Source organism: Saimiri boliviensis, chromosome 1, assembly GCF_048565385.1.
Source record: "Saimiri boliviensis isolate mSaiBol1 chromosome 1, mSaiBol1.pri, whole genome shotgun sequence".
Taxonomy (NCBI): domain Eukaryota; kingdom Metazoa; phylum Chordata; class Mammalia; order Primates; family Cebidae; genus Saimiri; species Saimiri boliviensis.
Window position 1 is genome coordinate 228,302,599 of NC_133449.1, and position 27,843 is coordinate 228,330,441.

Here is a 27,843-nt window from a genome sequence, read left to right on the forward strand (position 1 = left end):
ATCTCTCTTTTCTTTTTTTTTTTGAGACGGAGTTTCACTCTTGTTACCCAGGCTGGAGTGCAATGGCGCGATCTCAGCTCACCGCAACCTCCACCTCCTGGGCTCAGGCAATTCTCCTGCCTCAGCCTCCTGAGTAGCTGGGATTACAGGCACGCGCCACCATGCCCAGCTAATTTTTTGTGTTTTTAGTAGAGACGGGGTTTCACCATGTTGACCAGGATGGTCTCGATCTCTCGACCTCGTGATCCACCCGCCTCGGCCTCCCAAAGTGCTGGGATTACAGGCTTGAGCCACCGCGCCCGGCCCCATCTCTCTTTTCTTACCTCAGCTTTAAGCCCTTCTGAATGCAGAAAGGACTTTATCCTCTCCACATCTCATATTCTTTTTCATCTAGAGTTAGGCTGGCTCAAGGAAGACCCCTCACACAACCACAATAGCCTAACCTGCACAGTTCAGATATGGCCTACTTGGAAAGCATAGAGTTTTATTGTTGAGCAGCTGGTTTAAACTATGGGCAAACCCCATACCTTCTAAAGCTCTATTCTGAAGTTCTGAAGGTGGATAGTGACACAGGACACAGCCTGATCATGACCTTGCAAAGCAGCCTTCTTCCAGAGCATTCTTTATTGTATTCTAAGGATGAGAATCAGGACAATTATGTAACTATCTGTGATCTCCCTGTAATAATTAAGGGAGGAAATATTGCTTTTCCTGTTGCCTAGGGCTTTGCAGAAGCATTCGAAGCAAGCTTTTAGCTCTTGTAGCATATTTTAACTTACTCTGTGATTAACAAAATTCCATGGCAACATATTATACAGAAATCATATATGACTTATTTGAAATAGTTAATGGATTAACTTTTTCATCTTTAAAGAACTCAAAATGAACTAGAATGAAGAGTACATAAAGACATTTTTCCTGAATTTCTAAATCAAGACCTATGAATAAGCAATATTATGTAATCTATTAATAAACTTCCTAAAATTGTGGTAAATACACACAAAATCAAATTTATCATTTAACTATTTTTTTTTTTTTTTTGAGACGAAGTTACCCAGCCTGGAGTGCAATGGCATGATCTCGGCTCACCGCAACCTCCGCCTCCTGGGTTCAGGCAATTCTCCTGTCTCAGCCTCCTGAGTAGCTGGGATTACAGGCATGCACCACCATGCCCAGCTAATTTTTTGTATTTTTAGTAGAGACGGGGCTTCACCTTGTTGACCAAGGTTGGTCTCGATCTCTTGACCTTGTGATCCACCCGCCTCGGCCTCCCAAAGTGCTGGGATTACAGGCGTGAGCCACCGCGCCCGGCAACTATTTTTAAATGTTAGATCAGTGGCATTGAGTACATTCAAATTGTTGTACTATTATCAGCACTATCCACCTTCAGAACTTTTCATCAACTGAAACTGAAGCTCTGTGCCCATTAAACACTAACTCTCCATTTTCCCCATCCCCTACCACCATTTCACTTTCTATCTCTATGAATTTGACTACTGTAGGTACCTCAGATAAGGAATCATATAGTATTTGTTTTTTTGGACTGGCTTGTTTCACTTAGCATAATGTCTTTAAGGTTCATCTGGCTGGGCGCGGTGGCTCAAGCCTGTAATCCCAGCACTTTGGGAGGCCGAGGTGGGTGGATCACGAGGTCAAGAGATCGAGACCATCCTGGTCAACATGGTGAAACCCCATCTCTACTAAAAATACAAAAAATCAGCTGGGCATGGTGGCGCTTGCCTGTAATCCCAGCTACTCGGGAGGCTGAGGCAGGAGAATTGCCTGAACTCAGGAGGCGGAAGTTGCGGTGAGCCGAGATCGCGCCATTGCACTCCAGCCTGGGTAACAAGAGCGAAACTCCGTCTCAAAAAAAAAGGTTCATCTATGCTGTAGCATGTTTCAGAATTTCCTTACTTTTTAACTCTATTAACTGTTCTTTTAAATAGGCAGATTCACTTTTTTCGATGTATAGTTGTGTGTGTTTCAGTGCATGCATAGGTTTGTGTAATCACAATTATGGTACAGAATCCACAAAAGTTCCCTCATTATATCCTCCCCGCAACTCTAACCCTAGGCTAACCATTAATCAGTTCTTCTTCCGTATAGTTTGTCTTTTCTAGAATGTCACATAAATGGAATCAATACATGTAAATATTTACCCATGTCATTGTGTGTATCAATAGTTTGTTCCTTTTCTGCTGGGCATGGTGGCTCATGCCTGTAATCCCAGCACTTTGGGAGGCTGAGGCAGGCAGATCACCTGAGGTCAGGAGTTCGAAATCAGCCTAGCCAACATGATGAAACCCCATCTCTACAAAAATACAAAAATTAGCCAGGTGTGATGGCACATGCCTGTAATCCCAGCTACCAGAAAGGCAGAGGCAGGAGAATTGCTTGAACCCGGGTGGTGGAGGTTGCAGTGAGCCAAGATTGTGCCACTGCATTCCAGCTGGGGTGACATAGTGAGACTCCATCTCAAAAACAAAAACGTTTGTTCCTTTTTGTTGTTGAAAAGTATACTGTTGTATGGAGGCACCACAGTTTGTTTATCCAGTCAACAAATGAAAGGCATTTGGGTTGTTTCCAGTTATGGATCATTATGAATAAAGCTGCTATAAACATTCACGTATAGGCTTTTGCTTGAATATCATTAGGGTAAATCGCTAGGGGTGGGACTGCTAAATCATACAGTAACTCTATGTTTAACTTTCATAGCAACCACCAAATGGTTTTCCAAAGTGGCTGCATCATTTTGCACTCCCACCAGTGATTATGAGTTCCAATTGCTCCATAACATCTCCAGGACTCCAGTACTGTCCGTTTTGTGTGTTGAGCCATTCTAATAAGTGTGCAAAGGTATCTCATGGTTTTCTTTTGCACTCCTCTAATAACTAATATGTTGTACATATTTTCATGTTTTTTTGTCATTCATAGATCTTCCTTCATATAGTGTTTGTACACATCTGTTGCCCATTCTTTATTGAGTTGTTTCCTTATTGCTAAGTTTTAAGAGTTCTTTATGTATTGTGGCTATAAACCCTTTGTTGGATATGTAATTTTCAAGTATTTTTTTCCAAGTCATCTTTGCATTCCCTTAACAGTGAGTTTTGCAGATGAAAAGTCTGTTTATTTATTTTGATGAAGACCCACCTATTGATTTAAAAAAATTGATTATATTTAGTGTCACACCTAAAAATTCTTTGCCTAACCCAAGGCCATATTTTCTCCTAGTAATTTTACAGTTTCACATTGTTCATTACGTCTACACTTCATTTTGAGTGAATTTTTGTACAAGAAGTGAGAGAGGCACAGCTGAGGTTTTTTACGTTTAGTTGCCAGGTTGTTCTAACATCTTTTGTTGAAGAGACTATCCTTTCTCCTAAAAATTACCTTTTCTCCTTTGTTAAAAATCAGTTGACCATAGGCTGGATGTGGTGGCTCATGCCTATAATCCTAGCACTTTGGGAGGCTGAGGCAGAAGGATTGTTTGAGGGCTGGAATTTGAGACCAGCTTGGGCAACAAAGCAAGATCCCCATCTCTACAAGAAATAAAACAAATTAGGGTCAGGCACAGTGGCACACACTTGTAATTCAAGCACTCTGGGAGGCCAGGGCAGGCAGATCACTTGAGGCCAGGAGTTCAAGACCACCCTGAACAACACAGTAAAACCCTGTCTCTACAAAAAATACAAAAAGCCAGGTGCAGTGATGTGCTCCTGTAATCCCAGGTACTAAGAAGGCTGACGCATGAGAATTGCTTGAGCCTGGGAGGCAGAAGTTTCAGTGAGCCAAGATTGCATCACTGCACTTTAGCCTTGGGAACAGAGTGAGACCTTGTCTCAAGATAAAATAAAATAAAATAGCCCAGAGTAGTGGCACATGCCTATAGTCCAAACTGCTCAGAAGGCTGAGGTAAAGAGGATAGCTTGGGCCCAGGAGTTCAAGGGTATACTGAACCATGATTACAACATTGCATTCCAGTCTAGGTGACACAGTGAGAAGAATCTGTCTCTAAACAAACAAATAACAAAATGTCGGGGTCACCACCTGAAGGGGTCTGTCCAGCTGACCCTGACTCAGTGATGGATGAATAAAGTATACTCACACATAGAACACAGTGAATGAGTGGGCCAAATGTTTGTGGCCTCTGGGTGTCTGTGACTCCCTGAAGAGTGCTGTACACAGTTGTGACCACCAACCCCCACAAGCCAGTGAGACTCATATTTATTCAGTAAAGTTTAATTGACAAAGGCTTGAGTCAACACCACTAGAGTGAAGATTAAAGGACAGGTTCTGATGCCCAAAGCAAACACCATTAGTGAGTAGTATCCCTGGTCGACCTCCTCCACCAAGAGAGCCATCCCACTCAAAGGTTAGTTTTAAGACCAGATGAGTAAACAAGTTAGTTAAGTAAACTCCCCCATACACCCTAGCTATTTGCTTTTCTTATTAACTAAACGTAAAGGGGATTTAGGCTGCCTTCAGCCAAGAATTGTAGAAAAAACCCTTAGACCTTCCAAAAGGGTTTAAGACTATATTTTATATTTCTCTAATATTTTTCCCTTAATATTTTTGCCACTACTCTCAGTGAATATTCTCAACAAAACAATTGACTGTATTTGTGAGGGTTTAATTCTGGCCTCTTCTGTTCCACTGATTTATGTGGTTACCATCTTGTGAGTGTCACAGCATCTTGATTCTTGTACCTTCAGAGTAAAGCTTAAAATCAAGTAAGATGAGTCTTCCAATATTTTGTTTCAAAATTACTTTGCCTTTTCATCTAAATTTTATGACAATCTTGTCTATATCTACAAAAGGTCTTGCTTGAGAGTTGGCTTAGAATTCACTAATACTGTAGATATATTGGAGAGATTTGAAATCATAACTATATTTTCTAATCCATGAACAGTATTTCTTTATTTATTCAGATCTTTTTTGATTTTTTAGCATGTAGATTCCACAGATATCTTATTAGACTTAAACCAAAGTATTTTATTTTGAGGCAACTATTATAAATACAGAACTTCTTTCAAAATGTTGATGCTGACATTTAATAAAACTTGAATGGGATATGAGGATTAGATGGTAGTTATGTATCCTGTGTAGCTTCCTGATTCTGAGAGTTCAATTACAGTTAATGTAGAATGTCCTTGTTTGTGAGAAATGCACACTCAAGTACTTGACACTGAAGAGGTTCAGGTCAGTAAGTTACTCTCAAACAGCTGGGGCAGGGGGAGTTCTTTGTACTATACTTGCAAATCTGACTTCTCTAAGTCTCAGAATGTTAGAAAATTGTGTAAGCAATATTAAATAGAAAATACAAAGTTGAATAAGGGGCAAAGAATGTACAGTCTGAAGAAGTTAAACATGAAATTTATACAATCCAGAGAGTCAGGGAGTGTTTCACTATGCAATTCCAGGGGCTTGACAGACCAAGAAGTGGGCAGAACAAGACAGACTAGAAACTCTTAAGCAACCCATTTAACCAACTACCCAGATTAACAGACACACACTCAAATTCCCTGAGTAAAGCAGTCAACTACCCAATTACCCCCAACTGCCACAATGACTGAAGTCCCCCATATGCAAACTGCTTGCTGCTGTAGACTGCTCTCTAGCAGAGCTGAGAGCTCCATCAGTTGAGTTATACACTTTATATATTTGCCAAGGACCAACTGTGTTTGGCCTTAACTTTGCTTGTGTTTGTTACTGTAAGTACAGTTTAAATAAAAACTGTGATATTAAAATAATAAAATGTTGATGTTGAATTGCTCGTTGTTAACATATAGAAGTGTGATTTTTAGGCCGGGCGCGGTGGCTCGAGCCTGTAATCCCAGCACTTTGGGAGGCCGAGGTGGGTGGATCACAAGGTTGAGAGATCGAGACCAACCTGGTCAACATGGTGAAACCCCGTCTCTACTAAAAATACAAAAAATTAGCTGGGCATGGTGGCGTGTGCCTATAATCCCAGCTACTCAGGAAGCTGAGGCAGGAGAATTGCCTGAACCCAGGAGGCGGAGGTTGTGGTGAGCCGAGATCGCGCCATTGCACTCCAGCCTGGGTAACGAGCGAAACTCCATCTCAAAAAAAAAAAAAAAAAGAAATGTGATTTTTATATGTTAATCATGTATTCTGCATGTTAACTGTGCTAAACTAATTAGTTCTAGCAGTTTTTTTTTTTGTAGATTCTTCAAATCTTCTGCATAGTCATATCATTGTGAATAGAGAAAGTTTTGTGTTCTTTTCTCCAATCTGTATGCCTCTTACTTCTGTTTCTTGCCTCATCGCACTTGCCAGTACTTTCAGTACAATGTTAAACAGAAATGCTTAGAGCAGGCATTTTTGCCTTTTTCCCAATCTTAGGCAAAGTAATTGGCCCTTCACCATTAAGAATGATGTTAGCTGCCAAGTTTTTCTTTTTATAGTTTATTTATTAAATTAAGGATGTTCTCTTGTATTCATACTCTGTTGCGTTTTGTTTTATAAAGGATGAATGTAGAGGTTGGGCACGATGGTTCAAGCCTGTGCTCCCAGCACTTTGGGAGGCCAAAGCAGGAAGGTTGCTTGAGCCCAGGAGTTCAAGGTCAACCTCGGCAACACAATGAGACCTTGTTTCTATAAACAGTTGTAAAATTAGTCAAGCATGGTGGTGAGCACTTGTAGTCCTAGCTACTACGGAGGCTGAGGCAAGGCTGTTTGAGCCCAGGAGGTTGAGACTACAGTAAGCCGTGATTGCCACCACTGCATTCCAGACTGAGCTACAGTGAGACCCTATCTTAAAAATTAAATAAAAAGAAGGCATGTTGAATTTTGTCAAATAGGTTTTCTGCATCTATTGTTATAATCATGTTTCTATACTTTAATCTGTTAATATGGTGGATTATATTGATTTTCAGATGTTGGAACAACCTTACATTCCTAAAAGAAAATTTTATTTAGATATTGCTGCATTCAATTTGTCAGTATTTTGTTGGGGATTTTTTTGTCTGTGTTCAGGATACTGATATTATTTTTGAAATATCTTTCTCTGGTAATGTTAGGGTAATGCTGATTCTTAAAATGAGTTGAAAATTTTTTCTTTCTCCATTTTCTGGAAGAGATTATACAGAATTGGTCTTCTTTATTCCTTAAATCTGAACCTGGAATTTTCTTTTTTGGCTAATGGTTTTCCAGCCTTCTAGATTCTTGCTGATTTTCTGTCTACTTGTTTTATTGACTACTGAGAGGAAAATTCAAATTCCCTTCTATAATTGCAGATTTATCTATTTCTCCTTTCAATTCTATTAGTTTTTGTTTTATGTACAGTATTTTGACATTCTGTTGTTAGCTGCACACATACTCAGAATTATTGTCTTCTGAGTGAAGTGACCACTTTATTTAGTAGGTAAATTACCTCTACAAACTTGTTAATTTTCCTTGTTCTGAAGCCTATTTTATCTAATATACTCATTTTAGCTTCCTTTTGATTAGTCTTTATATGGTCTATCTTTCTTTTCTTTCTTGAGATGGAGTCTCACTCTGTCACCCAGGCTGGAGTGCAGTGGTGGGATCTTGGCTTACTGCAACTCCTACCTCCTGGGTTCAAGTGATTTTCCTGCCTCAGCCTCTTGTGGAGGCACCTGCCACCATGCCCAGCCAATTTTTTTTTTCTTTTCTTTTTTTTTTAGTAGAGATGAGGTTTCACCATATTGGCCAGGCTAGTCTCAAACTCCTGACCTCAGGTGATCTGCCTGCCTCAGCCTCCCAAAGTGCTGACATTACAGGTGTGAGCCACTGACATGGTATATCTTTCTCCATCCTCTTACTTTGTACATACTTATGTCATTTAAAGTGGACTTCTAATATATAGCACATAGTTGAGTCTTGTATTAACCAAAATGACAAACTCTGTCTTTTAAATGGTGTTTCTAGAACATTTACATTTAATCTAACTGTTAATATAGTTGGATCTAGCATTCTATTACTTGTTTTCTGTTTGTCCCCCTTTTTCTTCATTCCTGTTTCTCCTTTTCTGGATTTTTTTTTTTTTTTCTGAGAGAGGGAATTGCTCTGTTGCTCAGGCTGGGGTGCAGTGGTATGATCTCGGTTCACTCCAACCTCTGATTTTCAGGCTCAAATCATCTTCCTGCGTCAGCCTCCTGGGTGTGATGCACACATGCACCATGTCTAGCTAATTTTTTAATATTTTGTTTTGGAGAGATGTTACTATGTTGCCCAGGCTGATTTCTAACTCCTGGGCTCAAGCAGTCTGCCTCCCTTGGCCTCTTAAACCGTTGGGATTACAGGTATGAGCCACCATGCCTGCCTCTTTCTTGGATTATTTTGAATTATTTGAAAATCTTTTGGTTTTCTATTTTATCTCTTGGCTTTAAAAATAACTATATACTTTTAGTAGTATTTTAAATCATTATTCTAAGGATTCCAATATATAACTTCACTTTTAAAACCAACTATTAATTTTTTATCATTTCAAATAAAATGTGGGAAACTTTCAACAATTCAGGTCCTTTAACATTCCACCCTTTATGTTGTAGTTGTCATATGTATTATATCTACATACACCAAAAATCCTACCACCAAGTGTTATAATGTTTGCTTGCATCCCATTAGACAGATTTTAAAGAACTTCTGAGGAATAAAAAGTACATTTATCCATATATGTACTGTTTCTGTTGCTCTTCTTTCTTTCCTGAAATTGTGAGTTTCCTTCTGCTATTATTTCCTTTCCACCTGATGAATTTCCTTTAGGATTTCTTCTAGTACAGCTGCATTATCTTCCGTTCTTCTGGGAAGGAATTGTTTTGCCTGCATTCCTGAGGAATATTTTCACATAATATAGAATTATGTGTTGCCATTACTTTCAGCATCAAAAAAATATTCTACTGCTTTCTGACCTTCATGATTTCTGATGAGAAACCCAGTCATTTTAGTCATTTTGCCTTTATACATGTAATGTGTCATTTTTCTCTTTCAATTTCTTTTTAAGCCAGTGTCTTGCTCTATTGCCCAGGCTGGAGTGCAGTGGCACAATCTTGGCTCACTGCAACCTCCACCTCTGGACGCAAGTAATTCTCCTACCTCAGCCTCCCACGTAGCTAGACCACAGGCATGCACCACCACGCCTGACTAATTTTTGTAGTCATATATATATATATATATTTTTTTTTGAGACGGAGTTTCACTGTTGTTACCCAGGCTGGAGTGCAATGGCGCGATCTCGGCTCACCGCAACCTCCGCCTCCTGGGTTCAGGCAATTCTCCTGCCTCAGCCTCCGGAGTAGCTGGGATTACAGGCACGCGCCACCATGCTCAGCTAATTTTTTGCACCATTAGTAGAGACGGGGTTTCACCATGTTGACCAGGATGGTCTTGATCTCTTGACCTCGTGATCCACCCGCCTCGGCCTCCCAAAGTGCTGGGATTACAGGCTTGAGCCACGGTGCCCGGCTTTTTAATTTTTTTTTTAAGAGATAGCGGTTTCGCCATGGGCTGGTCTTGAACCCCTGGGCTCAAGCAATTTGCCTGCCTTGGCCTCCCAAAGTGCTGGAATTAGAGGCGTGAGCCATCACACCTGCCCACATTTTAAAATTTTTCAGCAATTGGCCGGGCGCGGTGGCTCACGCCTATAATCCCAGCACTTTGGAAGGCCGAGGCGGGCGGATCACGAAGTCAAGAGATCGAGACCATCCTGGTCAACATGGTGAAACCCCGTCTCTACTAAAAATACAAAAATTAGCTGGGCGTGGTGGCGCGTGCCTGTAATCCCAGCTCGGGAGGCTGAGGCAGAAGAGTTGCTTGAACCCAGGAGGCGGAGGTTGCGGTGAGCCGAGATCGCGCCATTGCACTCCAGCCTGGGTAACAAGAGCAAAACTCCGTCTCAAAAAAAAAAAAAAAAAAAAAAAAAAAATTTTTCAGCAATCAAAAATCTTTAATTTTCAGCAATTAAATTTGGATGCATCTCAATGTAGTTTTTATTTATTTTAGTGCGTCTTGTTTAGGGGTTTCCTGAGTTCCCTGAATCTTTACATTGATGTCTTTTGCCACATTTTAAAGTTTCTTCCTTTATTTTTTTCAATATTCATCTGCACCACTATCTTCCTCCTGTTCTGGGACACCAAAGACATAAATGTTAAGCTTTCTGACACTGTCCCACAAGTATGCAAGCCTCTGTTAGTGTTTTCAATCTTTTTTCTTCTCTGTTGTTCAAATGGGATAATATATCTTGATCTTGATCTTTTAAGATCACGGACTCTTCTGTTATTTCCATTCCACAAATGAGCACATCCAGCGAAGGTTTTTTTTGTTTTTTTTTTTTTTTTTTTTTGAGACAGAGTCTAGTTCTGTAACCCACACTAGAGTACAGTGATGCAACCTTGGCTCACTGCAACCTCTACCTCCCAGGTTCAAGTGATTCTCCTGCCTCAGACTCCCAAGTAGCTAGGATTGCAGGTGCCTGCACCATGTCCAGCTGATTTTTGTACTTTTAGTACAGACAGGGTTTCACTGTGTTGACCAGGCTGGCCTTGAACTCCTGACCTCGTGATCCACCCACCTCGGCCTCCCAAAGTGCTGGGATTACAATGCATGAGCCACCACCCCTGGCCCTAGTGAAGATTTTTATTTATTTATTTATTTATTTATTTATTTTTTGTTTTTTTGTTTTTTTTTGAAACGGAGTTTCTCTCTTGTTACCCAGGCTGGAGTGCAATGGCGCGATCTCGGCTCACTGCAACCTCCACCTCCTGGGTTCAGGCAATCTCCTGCCTCAGCCTCCTGAGTAGCTGGGATTACAGGCACACACCACCATGCCCAGCTAATTTTTTTTTTTTTTTTTTTTTTTTTGAGACGGAGTTTCGCTCTTGTTACCCAGGCTGGAGTGCAATGGCGCGATCTCGGCTCACCGCAACCTCCGCCTCCTGGGTTCAGGCAATTCTCCTGCCTCAGCCTCCTGAGTAGCTGGGATTACAGGCACGTGCCACCATGCCCAGCTAATGTTTTGTATTTTTAGTAGAGACGGGGTTTCACCATGTTGACCAGGATGGTCTCGATCTCTTGACCTCGTGATCCACCCACCTCGGCCTCCCAAAGTGCTGGGATTACAGGCTTGAGCCACCGCGCCCAGCCGCTACTTTTTTTGGTATTTTTTAAATAGAGACGGGGTTTCACCATGTTGGTCAGAGTGGTCTCGATCTTTTGACCTTGTGATCCGCCTGCCTCGGCCTCCCAAAGTGCTGGGATTACAGGTTTGAGCCACTGCGCCCGGTCAGGTTTTTGTTTTAATTATATAGTTTTCAGTGCATATAACTAGTTTGTTCTTCCTTCCTGCGTTCTTTCCCTTCCTTAACTCTGAAATATAATTTAGTTTTACTTAGAACTATATTATGAACATCTTTTCAGGTAAGTACCTATCAATCTACTTTAGTTTTATTGTGGTAAAATACATGTAACATAAAATTGGCCATCTTAACCATTTTTAGTATACAATTTGGTAGTGTTAAGCACATTCACACTGCTGTACAGGCAGTCTCCAGAGCTCTTCTGGCTTTGAAAAATGGATACTCCATATCCGTTAAACAACAACTCTCCACTCCACCCTCCCCAAGGCACTTGCTTGTAGCTTCTATTTTTCTGTTAATTTTTCTTTCCATTCATTTCAGGAGTGTTCTCTCTTACTTCTTACTGCTCTCTCACTGTTATTATGTACTTTTTATTTTATTTTATTTTATTTTATTTTTTTTGAGATGGAGTTTCACTTTTGTTACCCAGGCTGGAGTGCAATGGCGCAATCTCGGCTCACCGCAACCTCCGCCTCCTGGGTTCAGGCAATTCTCCTGCCTCAGCCTCCTGAGTAGCTGGGATTACAGGCACGCGCCACCATGCCCAGCTGATTTTTTCTTATTTTTTTAGTAGAGACAGGGTTTCACCATGTTGACCGGGATGGTCTCGATCTGTTGACCTCGTGATCCACCCGCCTCGGCCTCCCAAAGTGCTGGGATTACAGGCTTGAGCCACCACGCCCGGCCTATTATGTACTTTTAAGATGTCTGCGTTTTCTTTCAAGAGTTTTTGGTTGTAATCACTGAGAAAGATAGTGGTATGTGCTGCTTACTCCATCTGAACTAGAAATTAAAGTCTGAACTCCTTTTTAAATTAATTAATTAATTTTTTGAGACAATGTCTCACTCTGTTGCCCAGGCTGGAGTGCAGTGGCATGATCAAGGATCACTGCAGCCTTAACCCCCTGGACTCAAGTGATCCTTCTACCTCAGACCCGTGAGTAGCTACACCTGGAACTTGGCCGTAATCGCTGCTTTGAAGTCACTGTCTGATAAGTTTAACATCTGAATCATTTGGGGACTGACTTTTTTCTTGAAAGCTGGTGAGATTTTCCTGGTTCCTTATATGGTTGATCAATTTTAGATTATTCCTGAATGTTTTATATATGTTACAAGTCTCTGAGTCTTGTTAAAGTCCTTTGGTCAATGCTTACTTTGTTTTAGCTGCTAATTAACCTGGTTGGTTCAGATAATAAGTTTGGACATACTTTTAGTAGGCTGTGGCTTTAGTGTCACTTCAGTTTGCAAAGGTTTTGCAGTGCCATCTGGATCTAACTCACATATGCACCACCCAGGTGGTCATTCTGGTGGTAGTCTACACCATAGCCAGTTCTCAGAGCTTTTGGTATGTTGTTTTGGGTCAGCTCCCTGCGTGAGCAGCTTGGGGTGGAGCTGAGAACTTTATACACAGCTTTTTAGGAACTTTTCCTTGAGCTTCGTCTTTTCTGTGATTTCCCCCATACTCTCCTGCTGCCAAGAGCCTCTTTTTCTGGTTGTGTGACCAGAAAAGTAGAAATTGAAAGTTTCACCCTCCTTGCATTGTCGTCCACTTTTTGTGACTAAGTCCACATCTAGTGTAAAGTGTTGAAAGAACAGAGACCACCACCACCACCAACAGAAATAACAGAGTGCCATTTATGAGTCCTTACGGTCAGAGAGAATTTCTCCCTCAGAGTTTCAGGTGGCCACGCATCTGTTGCTGCTGTTGCCACCACCATCTCTGCTACTGCAGGAGAGAAGTTGAGGGACTGGGGTTTGACTTGGGGGAGGGCTGGGAGAAAAAAAAAAAAAACCCCAGAGGATTTCCCCAACTATATCCACCTCATAGGGAGTCTCCCTTCCCAGTCCTGTAACAAGGTTTCTCGTAGAGCTTTTTCTGTCCACACCCACTGTGCACTAGAGCTTTTAGTCTATAGGCCAGAAGGTATGGGAGGAAGAAGAAACACATAAAAACCCAGGACCTCACCACTGTATGGATTATCCCTCAGTCTTTATTTCCCTCCCCAGTCTGCCTGCTATTATTCACTTTTCAGACTCCTAATTGTTTTATGTTTTCTTTCAAGGGTTTTTGGTTGTAATCTTCGGGAAAGGTAAAATGGTATGTGCTGCTTACTCCATCTGAACTGGAAATTAAAGTCTCAATTCTCTTTTTAATTAATTAATTAATTTTTTTTTGAGACAGGGTCTTGCTCTGTGATCCAGGCTGGAGTGCAGTAGTGTGATCGAGGATCACTGCAGCCTTGACCTCCTGGGCTCAAGTGATCCTTCCACCTCAGTCACTGGATCTACAAGCGCACCCCCCATAACTGGCTAATTAATTTTTTTGTAGAGACAGAGTCTCACTATGTTGTCCAGGATGGGCTCAAGTGTCCTGGGCTCAAGTGATCCTCTTGCTTCAGCTTTCCAAAGTGGTGCGATGATAGGTGGGAGCCACCACGCCCAGCTCATTTTATTTTTTAAGCTACTTGATGTTATTCCTCAATCAGAGAAACAAATTTGTTGGGAAATAAGCATGAAAGTAATAATATACTTTATCATTCCCTACTACTATTGATAGTAAATTATAAGTGGTATTAGATAATTGTTGCAATCATTACCAATACAACAGAGCACAGACAAATCCATTCTGACCCATACAGGCTGTGAACTTCTAAGACAGAGCTAAGATTTCCTCATCATTGACTTTTCTTCTTTGTTCCTAGTCATCAGAAACTGCTATACCCCTACTTCATTTTTTTTTTTTGAGACGGAGTTTCGCTCCTGTTACCCAGGCTGGAGTGCAATGGCGCAATCTCGGCTCACTGCAACCTCTGCCTCCTGGGTCCAGGCAATTCTCCTGCTTCAGCCTCCTGAGTAGCTGGGATTACAGGCACGCACCACCATGCCCAGCTACTTTTTTGTATTTTTAGTAGAGACGGGGTTTCACCATGTTGACCAGGTTGGTCTCGATCTCTTGACCTCGTGATCCACCCGCCTTGGCCTCCCAAAGTGCTGGGATTACAGGCTTGAGCCACCGCACCCGGCCCCTACTTCATTTTTGATTCATAAAATTAAAACTTTCACAAATATATTTCAGAGCTTGAACAAAACAAAAACAAACCAAAAATGCGTATGACTAAACATGCATTATTTACATGTTTCACACAAAGAAGTAACTGTGTGTGCTGTTCCCACAGGCAAGTTGCAGCTACAAAGAGACAGCAGAGGACAAAGAAGAATGCTTAAAGGCTTCTCCTGAACACATCTTATATCCTTCAGAAACTATGTGAATTGGATACTTATTTAAATAATTCACCAGCAGGAATATAGACTAACTTTTTATTTTTATTTATTTATTTATTTATTTATTTGAGACAGAGTTTCACTCTTGTTACCCAGGTTGGAGTGCAATGGCATGATCTCGGCTCACTGCAACCTCCGCCTCCTGGGTTCAGGCAATTCTCCTGCCTCAGCCTCCTGAGTAGCTGGGATTACAGGCACGCGCCACCATGCCCAGCTAATTTTTTTGTATTTTTAGTAGAGACGGGGTTTCACTATGTTGACCAGGATGGTCTCGATCTCTTGACCTCGTGATCCACTCGTTTCGGCCTCCCAAAGTGCTGGGATTACAGGCTTGAGCCACCGCGCCTGGCAACTTTTTATTTTTTAATAAATAATAATAAGTAATAATGGTCGGTCAATGGGCACCTTAACTATGACATTATTCTGCAATTAGACTTATTTTGCAAAAGACAGGGCAAATGGTCAGAAATACCATACATTCAAGCTTTTATGGCTTTGTATCAGAATACTTCCATCTGTAAGTCTCCCAAGACTTGCCCTCAAATGGAGAGCCCCAACATTGAACCGGGGATTGTGGATGATCCTCTCTCACAAGGGCCACTTGTCTCTCAGGGGGAACCACAGCTATCCCTATATAACCCCTTGCCAAATGCTCCAACCATGCAAGGCCAGCCAGAGAAGGAAAAAATTATATGAAGCCCCCAACATAACCGAAGTGGAACACCCTACTCAGCAGCTCCTCTGGCACTACTGCCTCTTACAGAAGTAGCAGGAGCAGAAGGGCCAGTTTGAGTGCAAGTCTCATTTTCCATAACTGATACTCAACAATGAAAAGAAAACTGGGAAGGTACTCTGATGACCCTGACAAGTTTGTAGATGGGTTCCAAACCTTGGCTCTGGCCTTCAATTCATCATAGAGAGGTATCCAATTCATTTTAGCATGCTGCTACACCGCTGTGGAAAGGGAAAGGATTTTTGAAGCTGCCCACTGAGAGGCAGTCAGTATGTTTGCCTGAAACCCCCAGGGCAATCATCTGGGCCCAGACGCAGTGCTCACCACTGACTCTAAATAGTATTATAATACCCTGTGGGAATAAACAGGCAAACAAATTTTCTTGAGGCACTCCTTGGAGGGATGAAAAAAGGGATAACCAAGACCATAAATTTTAAGATGAGGGAAGTCACACAATCTATGTTTTATGGCAGGTTAGAAGAGGCTTTCAGAAAATATACAAATTTAGACCCAACCTCTCCCAAGGTTATAGTGCTAATGGCACAACATTTTATCAGCCAGTCTACTCTGGACATTGGGTGCACCTGCAAACTCCAAAAACTGCACATGGGACCACAAACTAACCCAAATCAGCATGTTGACCAGGCGTCCCCAGACTTTTTACACAGGGGGCCAGTTCACTGTCCCTCAGACCGTTGGAGGGCCGCCACATACTGTGCTCCTCTCACTGACCACCAATGAAAGAGGTGCCCCTTCCTGAAGTGTGGCGGAGGAGCCGGATAAATGACATCAGGGGGCCGCATGCGGCCCGCGGGCTGTAGTTTGGGGACGCCTGATCTTGACATTGTCTTCATGGTATATAACAATCATGACCTGGAGGAGGGGAAAAAAGAACAGAGCAGAGAAAAAATGGCAAACCAAAATTATGATAGCCATCACTGGCAATGCCCTAAGTGCCCAAAGAGCATCCAAGGGAAACCCAAAGAGCCATAAGGATGATGCCAGCAAGGCTCTTGCTTCAAGTGCAAGAAAAATGGACATTAGGCAAAGGACTGCATTAATCCCCTTCCGTCAGTGTCAAGGCACCAGTTATGACCCCTGGCACTGGAGAACTGACTGCCCTGGCTCCCACCAAGGGGCTCAGCCAGTCAAGACTCTAGCAGTGCAAAAGAAGGAGCTAGATGAAGACTGAAGGGGCCTGGGACTTCCTCACTGCCCCCATCCAGGAACATCATCATTACCACTGAGGAGCCCTGGGTAACTGTGATGTGATGGGCAAACAAATTCAGTTCCTTTTCTTTTTTTTTTTTTTTTTTTGAGACGGAGTTTCGCTCTTGTTACCCAGGCTGGAGTGCAATGGCGCGATCTCAGCTCACTGCAACCTCCGCCTCCCGGGTTCAGGCAATTCTCCTGCCTCAGCCTCCTGAGTAGCTGGGATTACGGGCACACGCCACCATGCCCAGCTAATTTTTTGTATTTTTAGTAGAGACGGGGTTTTCACCATGTTGACCAGGATGGTCTTGATCTCTTGATCTTGTGATCCGCCCGCCTCGGCCTCCCAAAGTGCTGGGATTACAGGCTTGAGCCACCGCGCCCGGCCCTTCAGTTCCTTTTCAATACAGGGGCAAGCTACTCTGCCCTTACCGCTTTTTCAGGAAAACCCTCCACTAGTACCATGACTATTACAGGAATGGAAGGGAAAAACAAAGTCAGGCATTTTACCCCTCTTTTAACCTGCCAATTTGAAAAACATGTTTTCCCACAGGAGTTTCTAATAGATCAAGCTCCCCAGTCCCCTTGAGAAGAGATACTATGATTAAAATAGGGGCACTGCTGCAATTTAAGTGCTACCCATCAAGACTGCTCATGATAAGTGATGCAGACAATGTTCCAGGCCATGTCAACCAACAGGTCAACCACTAGCACTGTATACAGGGAGGCCTGGAAGAGCTAGAATGGCAGTGCCAGTCAAAATACCGCTTAAAGGCTCCACTCATTTTCCCTACCAAAAATAATACCCAAGTAAGCCAGAGGCAACAAAGGGCCTTAGCATATGTAGTTAAGGAAGTGCTTGCCTATGGACTCTAAAACCCTGAAATTCTCCCTACAATACCCCCATTTTACTTGTTTTAAAGCCTTCAATAAAATACAGTAGGTTACAGGATCTCAGGGCAATTAAGCCATGATCACTGTCCACCCATTAGTGGCAGATCCATATACTCTTAACTCAAGGGCTGGGGAACAAAGAATAGTTCTCAGTCCTAGACTTAAAACATGATTTATTTTTCATTCCTCTGGCCCTGGAATCTCAACACCTTTTTTTTTTTTTTTTTTTTTTTTTTTTTTTTTTTTTTTTTCTGAGACGGAGTTTCGCTCTTGTTACCCAGGCTGGAGTGCAATGGCGCGATCTTGGCTCACCGCAACCTCCGCCTCCTGGGTTCAGGCAATTCTCCTGCCTCAGCCTCCTGAGTAGCTCGGATTACAGGCATGTGCCACCACGCCCAGCTAATTTTTTGTATTTTTAGTAGAGACGGGGTTTCACCATATTGACCAGGATGGTCTCGATCTCTTGACCTCGTGATCCACCCGCCTCGGCCTCCCAAAGTGCTGGGATTACAGGCTTGAGCCACCGCGCCCGGCCATCTCAACACCTTTTTATTTTGAATGGGAAGATGTTAATGGCAGAGAAGAATGACAATACACCTGGATAGTACTTCCTCAGGGCTTTTGGGATAGCCCCCATTTTTTTTTTTTCCTGAGCCTTAGAAAGGGATCTGAGGGATCTGCAATTGGGAAACAGGAGTATACTCCAGTATGTAGATGACCTTTTTGTGTGTAGTCCAACCTGGGAGGCACCTAACAAAAATACTATAAGAACGCTGAATTTACTGGCAGACAGGGAATACAAAGTGTCCGAAGAGAAAGACCCTCCAAGAGGTCCGATATTTGGGGTATAGCTGTGGGAGTGCTAACACAGAAATTAAGACCAACTGCCTGCTTTTCAAAGAAATTGAATGGAGTGGCCTTGGGGTGGTCAAGCTGTCTGTGGGCAATAGTAGTCACTGCTATTTCAGTGGAGGAAGCCACTAAAATCACCCTGGCTCACCCACTGGAAGTGTTAAGCCCACATCAAGTAAAGTCAGTCCTGGAAACAAAAGGACGTATCTGGATGATGGGAGAAGGCTTAACCAAGTACCAGGCTATGCTCCTAGCCAATCCAGAGGTTACCCTTAAAACCTGTAGCACCCTGAATTCCAGCTTCATTGCTGCCCACAGTCCCAATAATTAATCATTCCTGCAAGCAGGTCATGGCACACACATATGTCATCTAACATGATTTAAAAGATCGGCCCCTCCCAGATTCAGACAATGAATGCTTCACAGAAGGCAGTAGCTTTGTCTCAAAAGCGGGGTGGGGTAGGGGTGGCGACCACCAGGCTGGATATGCGGTAGTAAATTACAATACCATTACTGACACTGCACCCAGGCACATCAGCACAAAAAGCTGATATAATTGCTCTTACCCAAGTCCTGATATTGGGAAAAGGGGAAAAGATTAACATCCATATGGATTCTAAATATGCATTTCTTGTGGTTCATACGCATGCTGCAATTTGGAAAGAAAGAGGACTAGTAACTAGTAAATATTCCCCTCTAGAGCATGGGTTCGAAATTCTTCAACTATTGGAAGCAATACACTTGCCAAAAGTCATATCCATGATCCATTGTAAAGGGCATCAAAAGAACTTACCCCTATAGCATGTGGGAACAAAAAGGCTGATAAGGAAGCCAAGGCAGCAGCCCACAGGGTGCAATCCCAAAAAGTCTTAGCACTGCTTCCATTTTTATGATTCCCCAAATAGAACCTGAATATATGTCACAGGAAGAGTAGTTAATAAAGGAATAAAAGAGACAAAAACAAGGATCCTGGTAGCATACAGGATCAAAAGTGTATCTCCCTCAAACAGCCCAATGAAAAGTTATAAAAATCCTGCATAACTCTTTTTTTTTTTTTTTTTTTTTTTTTTTTGAGACAGGGTCTTGCTTTGTCACCCAGGCTGGAGTGCAGTGACGTGATCTCAGCTCACTGCAATCTGCCTTCTGGGTTCAAGTGATTCTCCTGCCTCTGCCTCCAGAGTAGTTTGAATTATACGCACGCACCACATGCCCAGCTAATTTTTTAAAATTTCTAGTAGAGATGGGGTTTCGCCATGTTGGCCAGGCTGGTCTTGAATGCCTGGCCTCAAGTGATACATCCATCTAGGCCTCCCAAAGTGTCAGGATTACAGGCGTGAGCCACACCACCGGGCCTAAACACCTTGGATGAATCTTTCCATATGAAGGGAGATGCTACTCTGGCCATGATAAACAGGCTCCTTATTGGGCCTAACGCAGCTTTGTTGATTAAGCAGGTCTGTCAAGCCTGCTCACTGTGTGCATTCAACAACCCAGGAAACAAAATGCCTCCTCTAATGGAACCAGTACAGAGAAGGCAAACTCACTCAGGGGAAGACTGGCAATTGGACTTTACCCATATGCCACCCTGCAGAGGATACAAATTCTTGCTAGTGATACAGGATTTTCTGCTCCTTAGTTCAGCTAAAATCCAGGTTCTAGTCTCACATCCAGGAAAAATTAAGCACACGGACACATTGAAGGGTGAGGAAGGCAGATTCATTAGGTGAAAAGAAAGGTCTCAGCAAAGAAGGAGGAGGTCCTGCCAACAGGCTCTTACCTCACAGACTGAAAACCAGGCCACCACACAGTAGCTGAAGAGGCCAGCCTCCTTCCCTGCAGAAGATGCAAGGCGTGAATTCCTGTTGGCTCTACCTCATTCTTTCAGCTTGCATGTGGGCCCTTAATCCGAGCTACTCTATGCTGATTTATTTCCCTTACTGTGCATGCAGTAAGAAACAGAATTTTTCAACGTGGGCATGTTTAGGCAAGCCTCCTGTACACAACGACCTGGGTGGCATTTGACTGTCTCCTGTCTCTATCATTAGTGCTAACCCACCTGGCTGCATTGAAGCTTACTTTACCAGAACAGAGAAGGCTAATGAAGTTATAAAGCTTCCTCTTAAGGAAATAATCCCCTGGTTTGAGTAACCCCAAAGCCTCCAAAGTGAAAACAGCCCATTTTTGTCTCCCAAATAACTCAAGGGGTTGCTAATGCTCTCAGAATCAAATACTATTTACATTCAGCACGGAGGCCTCAAACCTCAGGAAAGAAGGGCTAAGCAAACTCTGAAATGGGCGTTAGCTAAGCTATGCCAGGAAACATCAGAAACTTGGGTCGGCTTACTGCCCATAGCCCTCTTAGGAATCCGTAACTGCCAGAGAGCAAAACTAAGTATGAGGTCATATGAAATGCTATACAGGAGGCCATTTTAAACTAATGATCTAATTACTAACCCAGAAAATGGCTGGCTTAATACATTAACTAGTTAACCGGGGAAAATTTCAGCAGGTATTACAAAAGTTTGGAATTCAAAGGCTCCCTGCATCAGGAACTAACCAGCAACCCAAGTTCAGGCCAGGAGATAAGGTACTTGTTAAAACATAGAAAGAGGGGTCCCCCACTCAACAGCTAGAACTTAAAGGGAAGGGACCTTTTATAGTGGTGTTGGCCATGCCTTCTGCAGTCAAAGTACTAGGATTAGATAGTTGGATACATCTTTCCAGGATCAAGTCTACCATACCTGAAGCCCTGGACCTGGAACCTGAAGCTCCCATCAGCCACTATCCATGTGAACCTGTGGAAGACCTGAAGTTCCTATTCAAAAGGACAAAATAACACGTAAGTACTGTTGGCTCCCATAATGATTTGGCATGGCCTGCCTATACCGGACCCTGTACACAGGGAACTAGCTTAATTTTTCAGCAGGGCTTCACCTTACCCCTTTGGCAATTAGTGAATTCTGGGTATTAAGACCTTTAATTTAACACGTAGCTTGGGAGGCCGAGGTGGGTGGATCACGAGGTCGAGAGATCGAGACCATCCTGGTCAACATAGTGAAACCCCGTCTCTACTAAAAATACAAAAAAACTAGCTGGGCGTGGTGGCGTGTGCCTGTAATCCCAGCTACTTAGGAGGCTGAGGCAGGAGAATTGCCTGAGCCCAGGAGGCGGAGGTTGCGGTGAGCCGAGATCGCGCCATTGCACTCCAGCCTGGGTAACAAGAGCGAAACTCCGTCTCAAAAAAAAAAAAAAAAAAAATTTAACACGTAGCCTGTTAAATACCACCAGTCCAGCTTTGGCAAAGGACTGTTGGCTTTGTTTATCTCCATCATCAACCAAATATGCTGCCATCCCAATCCCAGTCCGATTTTGGGCCCCTGAAAAAATGATTTATCACCCAAACTATAAGGGAGGAGGAAATTCCTTCAAATTAATGAGCCTGGATGACTTACATGACTTCAAAGTTATAAAATTGACAAAGGTTACAATGACAGGATGAACAGTACACCTTCTCCAGTCTTATCAAAGTGACCTTTCTGGGGTCACATCCCCTTAAAAACCCATTTGGGGCCCAGTATCAATGCATACAAAACTAAGATTCCATGCGCCTCTTTGTGTTAAAAGAAGCCAAAATTTTGGTTAGGCCTTGGGTACCTTGAAAACTCATCAATGCAGCTACACCCTAGATATTAACTCTTCACATGATCATGTAAGCTATGCAGTTACCCAGACTGCATCATTTAGGAAACCTGTAGAGTTTTCAGGGAAACCATCCCTAGTTAAGGGTACATTCAAGGATTCATAGCATAAGTACTGTCAGGGTAGGCCCACTAGCTATGTTCACATTTTCCCTTGGGAAGACTATACTAATCCTGAGACATCTAGCTGCCTTTTAGTTCCCCATTAGGAAAACACCTCTGGGTGGTTGTTTGTGGATACTAAGCATACCCACCTACACTGGGAGAAGAACAAAACCACTGGAGCAACTCAGGATACTTCCTAAGGCTCCTTCCAGCCTTTAACCGGGGCCACTTTAGTAAGGACCTTAACCACATGGGAAAGTGAAAACAAGCTAACCCATATGTTCACCGTACAGAACAATTTTTGTCTTGAAAAACAGGAATTCTTTTTCCTGTGTGGGGACTAGTTCCTACTTATGCTTACCAGTCAACTGGACTTGAACCTGTACACTTTTTTATTTAGCCCCTCACATCAATATAGCTCCCAATAACCAGTCTCTCATTATACCTTTAACTGCAACTGCCAGGCACAAATGAACCATTTAATGCATGACCCTTTTAGTATGAGTTTAGGAATAACTGCAGGAGTAGGAACGGGAGTTACCAGGCTTGCAACTTCCCTTTCCTATTACCAACGCTGTCCAAGGATTTTTGACAGCCTGGAAAACACTGCCCAAAGCATTGTCACCATTCAAAATCAGATAGACTCCTTGACAGTGGATGCTTTATAAAATAGAAGGGGACTGGATCCCCTAATTGCTGAAAAAGGTGGCTTATGGCTTTTCCTAGAGGAAGAATGCTGTTTTTATGTCAACTAAATCAGGATTAGTAAGGGATGCCATCTGAAAATTAGCTGACGAGGCCTCTGAAATATGACAACAGCTGCCAAGTCATGGGGCTCCTGGTCAAGGGCACTAAGTTGGGTTTCATGGCTCCTTCCCCTAGCCGGCCCATTATTAATCATTATACTTGCATTGATTTTTGGACAATATTTGCTAAATCTTTTAACCAGATTTATTTCTTCTTCCCTAGAGACCAAGACCATTAAGCTTCAAATGATCATGTAGCAGGACTTCCTGCCAGTTCCAGGTGACAATGCCAGCCCCGGCCATCAAGAAGTCATCCTGTCTCCACTAGACAGAACAGGGTGAGAGTTTTATGATCCCCAATAGGTAGGAACTGTACCCCAATCAGCATGAAGCAGTTACGTAAGAAAGACCATTGATCCCTCTGCCTCTCATAAAGATTGAAGGAGGAAATGAAGCAGGAGAATAGGGTATGGAAACAGGGAGCCTAAGGTCAATGTGTGGCTGACTTCTTGGAACTGGACCAAAAGGAAAACGTCCTCTCCATGGCCAAGAGACAAAGGGCCAGAAGCCTCTCCCTCTACATAATCTCATCTCCCCTCCCACAAGTGGAAAATGCCTCTGATTGTTGATAGGACAAGCCTCCCCTTCAGCCTCTAATTTGTCACAGTCTAATCCTCCATTTGCATAGGGGATAACCCATCAGAGGCCTCTAAAGGGTACTTGGGGGTGTTACCAAATTTTTTTTTTTTTTTTGAGACGGAGTTTCGCTCTTGTTACCCAGGCTGGAGTGCAATGGCGTAATCTCAGCTCACTGCAACCTCCGCCTCCTGGGTTCAGGCAATTCTCCTGCCTCAGCCTCCTGAGTAGCTGGGATTATAGGCATGCACCACCATGCCCAGCTAATTTTTTTTTTTGTATTTTTAGTAGAGACGGGGTTTCACCATGTTGACCAGGATGGTCTCGATCTCTTGACGTCGTGATCCACCCGCCTCTGCCTCCCAAAGTGTTGGGATTACAGGCGTGAGCCAACGCGCCCGGCCCACCAAATTCTTTTAGTTAATAAAAACCCTAAAGAACACTGCAGTTGGGGCTCCTGAGCCACTTGCTCAAGCTTGCTCCCACTCTGTAGAGTGTACTTTCACTTCAGTAAATCTGTGCTTTCATTGCTTCGTTCTTTTGTTGCTTTGTGTTTTGTTCATTTCTTTGTTCAATGCACCAAGAACCAGGACAACTTACAGTTAAGACTTTGTATCTGGCATAATCTCAAGATAAAGGATATTATCATCACCATAGAAGGCTACCTGTCCTTCATCAAAGGAGGTTTTCTAATAGGGTAAGCTGATTTTGCTTCTTTTTGCACTTGATATACAGGGATACACACACACACACACACACACACAGAGTATGTATGGTTATGTCCTTTGTTCATGCCATTTTTATTTCCCCCTGTGTAGTTTCCTAACTGGGGAGAGAGGTCAAGAGATGAGGGGCAGAGGGAACCAATTTGCTGTAGAGCAAAGATGACCTAACAGAAATAAGTAAGACTGGACCTTTTAAATAAATGGCCGGGGAGCCACAGAATCTCACACTGTCCTCCAATTTAAAGGTGGGTGAGCATGAGAAACCTGAGATTGTTCACCCCACCCCCCTTACACCGGACTAGACATACACTAGTGATGAAAAATGAAACAGATATGGTGATCGCATGCTTAGAGATAGCATACCTAAAGTGGGCTGGCTTTAGGACACCTAAAGTGGGATTTGCTGCTCAACATCACTGCTCTCTGCTGCTCCCTGCCTATCTCTATTGAAAGTAACTGAATAACCACACAGATTACAAGGTAAAAACATAAGGAAAAGGCAGGTGCATTAATACTTACTTTTACTATACTGGACAAATATCAGTCTATGTAGAACTGTCCCCACTCAAAGATAAGGAAAATGATGGTATCCAACCTATGCAAAAATAATTTTTATAATTAAGGGCTATAACATTAAAAAGATAAATGCAGAATATACACGTGAAGCCAGGCATAATGGCTCACACCTATAATCCCTGCACTTTGGGAGGCTGAGGCAGGAGGACTGTTTAAGCCCAGGAGTTTGAGACTAGCCTGGGCAACATGATGAAACACCAACTCTACAAAAAATACAAAAGCTAGCTGGGTGTGGTGGTGCATGCCTATAGTCTCAGCTACTTGGGAAACTGACGGGGGAGGACTGCCTGAGCCCAGGAGGTCAAGCCATGATTGCATCACTGTACTCCAACCAGGGGAAGAGCGAGACCCTATCTTGGGAAAAAAAGAAGAAAATACATTTGAAGATTCCTCCTGAAAACTTAAAGTTTTATTGAAAAAACATGACCTATGTTCTCTTAGGATCTGAAGAAAACAAATGGAAAGAGAAAGGGAGAGCAACAGAGGGTAAGAATAACTGGGGATACAGAAAATGAAAGTTATTACTAAAAACGTCCCATATAGAGTTCAATAGAGTAAACATGTGGTAACAAGTTTTTCCTTTCTTTTTTGAGACAGTGTCTCGCTCTGTACCCCAGGCTGGAGTGCAGCGGCATGACCATGGCTCACTGCAGCCTCAACCTCCTGGGCTCAGGTGATTCTCCCAGCTCAGTCTCTGCAGTAGCTGGGAGTACAGGCACACACCATCGAACCCAGCTAACTTTTTGTATTTCTTTGTAGAAACAGAGTTTTGCAATGTTGTCCAGGCTGGTCTTGAACTCCTTGTGTGCAAGGAATCTACCACCTTAGCCTCCTAAAGTGCTGTTATTATAGGCATGAGCCACGGTACCTGGTGGTTTTTCTGTATAAAATTTTTCTGTATAAAAGGAAAGCTGGGCCGGGCGCGGTGGCTCAATCCTGTAATCCCAGCACTTTGGGAGGCCGAGGCGGGTGGATCACGAGGTCAAGAGATTGAGACCATCCTGGTCAACATGGTGAAACCCCGTCTCTACTAAAAATACAAAAAATTAGCTGGGCATGGTGGCGCGTGCCTGTAATTCCAGCTACTCAGGAGGCTGAGGCAGGAGAATTCCCTGAACCCAGGAGGCGGAGGTTGCGGTGATCCGAGATCGCGCCATTGCACTCCAGCAGCCTGGGTAACAAGAGCGAAACTCCGTCTCAAAAAAAAAAAAAAAAAAAAAAAAGGAAAGCTGCCGGGCGCGGTGACTCAAGCCTGTAATCCCAGCACTTTGGGAGGCTTAGGCGGGTGGATCACGGGGTGGATCACGAGGTCAAGCGATCGAGACCATCCTGGTCAACATGGTGAAATCCTGTCTCTACTAAAAATACAAAAAATTAGCTGGGCATGGTGGCACGTGCCTGTAATCCCAGCTACTCAGGAGGCTGAGGCAGGAGAATTGCCTGAACCCAGGAGGTGGAGGTTGCGGTGAGCCGAGATCGCGCCATCGCACTCCAGCCTGGGTAACAAGAGTGAAACTCTGTCTCAAAAAAAAAAAAAAAAAAAAAAAAAAAGGAAAGCTAAACTAAGGAGAATGAAAGGGCTCACTATGTTTTAGGAAAAATTAATAAAATATAGTCACTAGTAAAAAATTCTGGTTATAGTGTTGAACTTCAAGGATAAAGAATATTTATGTACCATAAGGAAATGTGATGCCCAAGAAAAATAAATCAGACTGACCTTAATTTCTCCTTAGCAATAATAGATTCCAAAAAGCAATGATGCAAAGTTCCCAAGGCTTGAATGAAACAATGAGACCCTAAAAAGTCAAGCTTCCATTCACACATACAAACAAAAGAAATATATGTGGGAATTCAGGAAATACAGCAACCACGAATCCTTTCTAAAAAATACTGAAGATATAATCTAGTTAAGTTGATGCATCACAATAAAGAACTTGCAGGGAAGTTTTGATCTGGGAAAGCTAGAAATAACCATCATTTCCAGTTAAACATAAGACACAAAAATATGTGTAAGTAAAGATTCCAAATATACTATAACTGTCATAAATTTTTGAAGAAAAGCGAATGTTAAAAAGAGAGAGAATAATTCAATCATAATGAACTTAGAAAAAAATCCAGAATACATCAAGAAAAAAGGGGGCCAAAAGAAATAGGAGGAAAGCAGTGTAAGAAATAGGCACAACATATTTTTCTGTAGTTTTATACACACACACACACACACACACACACACACACACACGTATATATGCATATTTTTGGGGGCGGGGTGGTGATGGGGGTGTCTTACTCTGTTGTCCAGGCTGGAGTGCAGTGGTGTGATCATGGCTCACTGCAGACTTGACCTCCTGGGCTCAAGTGATCCTTGCCCCTCAGCCTCCCCTGTAGCTGGGACTACAGGCATGCACCACCATACCCAGCTAATTTTTTTGGTATTTTTAGTAGAGGCAAGTTTTCACCATGTTTTCCAGGCTGGTCTTGAACTCCTGGGCTCTAGGTATCTGCCTGCCTGGGCCTCCCAAAGCTTTGAATTAGGCTGGGCTCCATAGCTCATACCCATAATCCCAGCACTTTGGAAGGCTGAGGTGGGCAGATCACTTGAGGTCAGGAGTTCAAGACCAGCCTGGCCAATATGGTGAAACCCCATTTCTACTAAAAATACAAAAACTAGCCAGGTGTGGTAGTGTATGCCTGTAGTCCAGCTACTCGGGAGGTTGAGGCAGTAAGCCTCAGAGGCTCAACCTTGAGCCTAAGAGGTGGAGGTTGCCATGAGCCGAGATTGTGCCACTGTATCCAGCCTAGGCAACACAGCAAGACTCCGTCTCAAAAAACAACAACAAAAACACAAAGCTCTGGAATTACAGGCATGAGCCACTGCACCTGGTCTGTAGTATTACATTAAAGAATAAAAATTTGGCTGGGCGCAGTGGCTCACGCCTGTAATCCCAGCACTTTGGGAGGCCGAGGCGGGTGGATCACGAGGTCAAGAGATCGAGACCATCCTGGTCAACATGGTGAAACCCCGTCTCTACCAAAAATACAAAAAATTAG

General features: G+C 43.0%; 1 protein-coding gene across 1 annotated transcript in view; it reads right to left on the reverse strand.

Moving 5' to 3' along the window:
• Positions 1-27,843, reverse strand: part of RASGRF2 (Ras protein specific guanine nucleotide releasing factor 2) — a 374,367-nt gene that overhangs the window by 333,579 nt on the left and 12,945 nt on the right. The window contains exons 2-4 of the mRNA XM_074384260.1: positions 24,739-24,814; positions 21,051-21,124; positions 20,087-20,142 (exon numbers count right to left, since the gene is read on the reverse strand). Of these exons, the coding sequence (XP_074240361.1) occupies positions 20,087-20,142; positions 21,051-21,084 (90 nt within the window). The 5' untranslated portion in view covers positions 21,085-21,124; positions 24,739-24,814. The remainder of the gene's footprint in view (positions 1-20,086; positions 20,143-21,050; positions 21,125-24,738; positions 24,815-27,843) is intronic.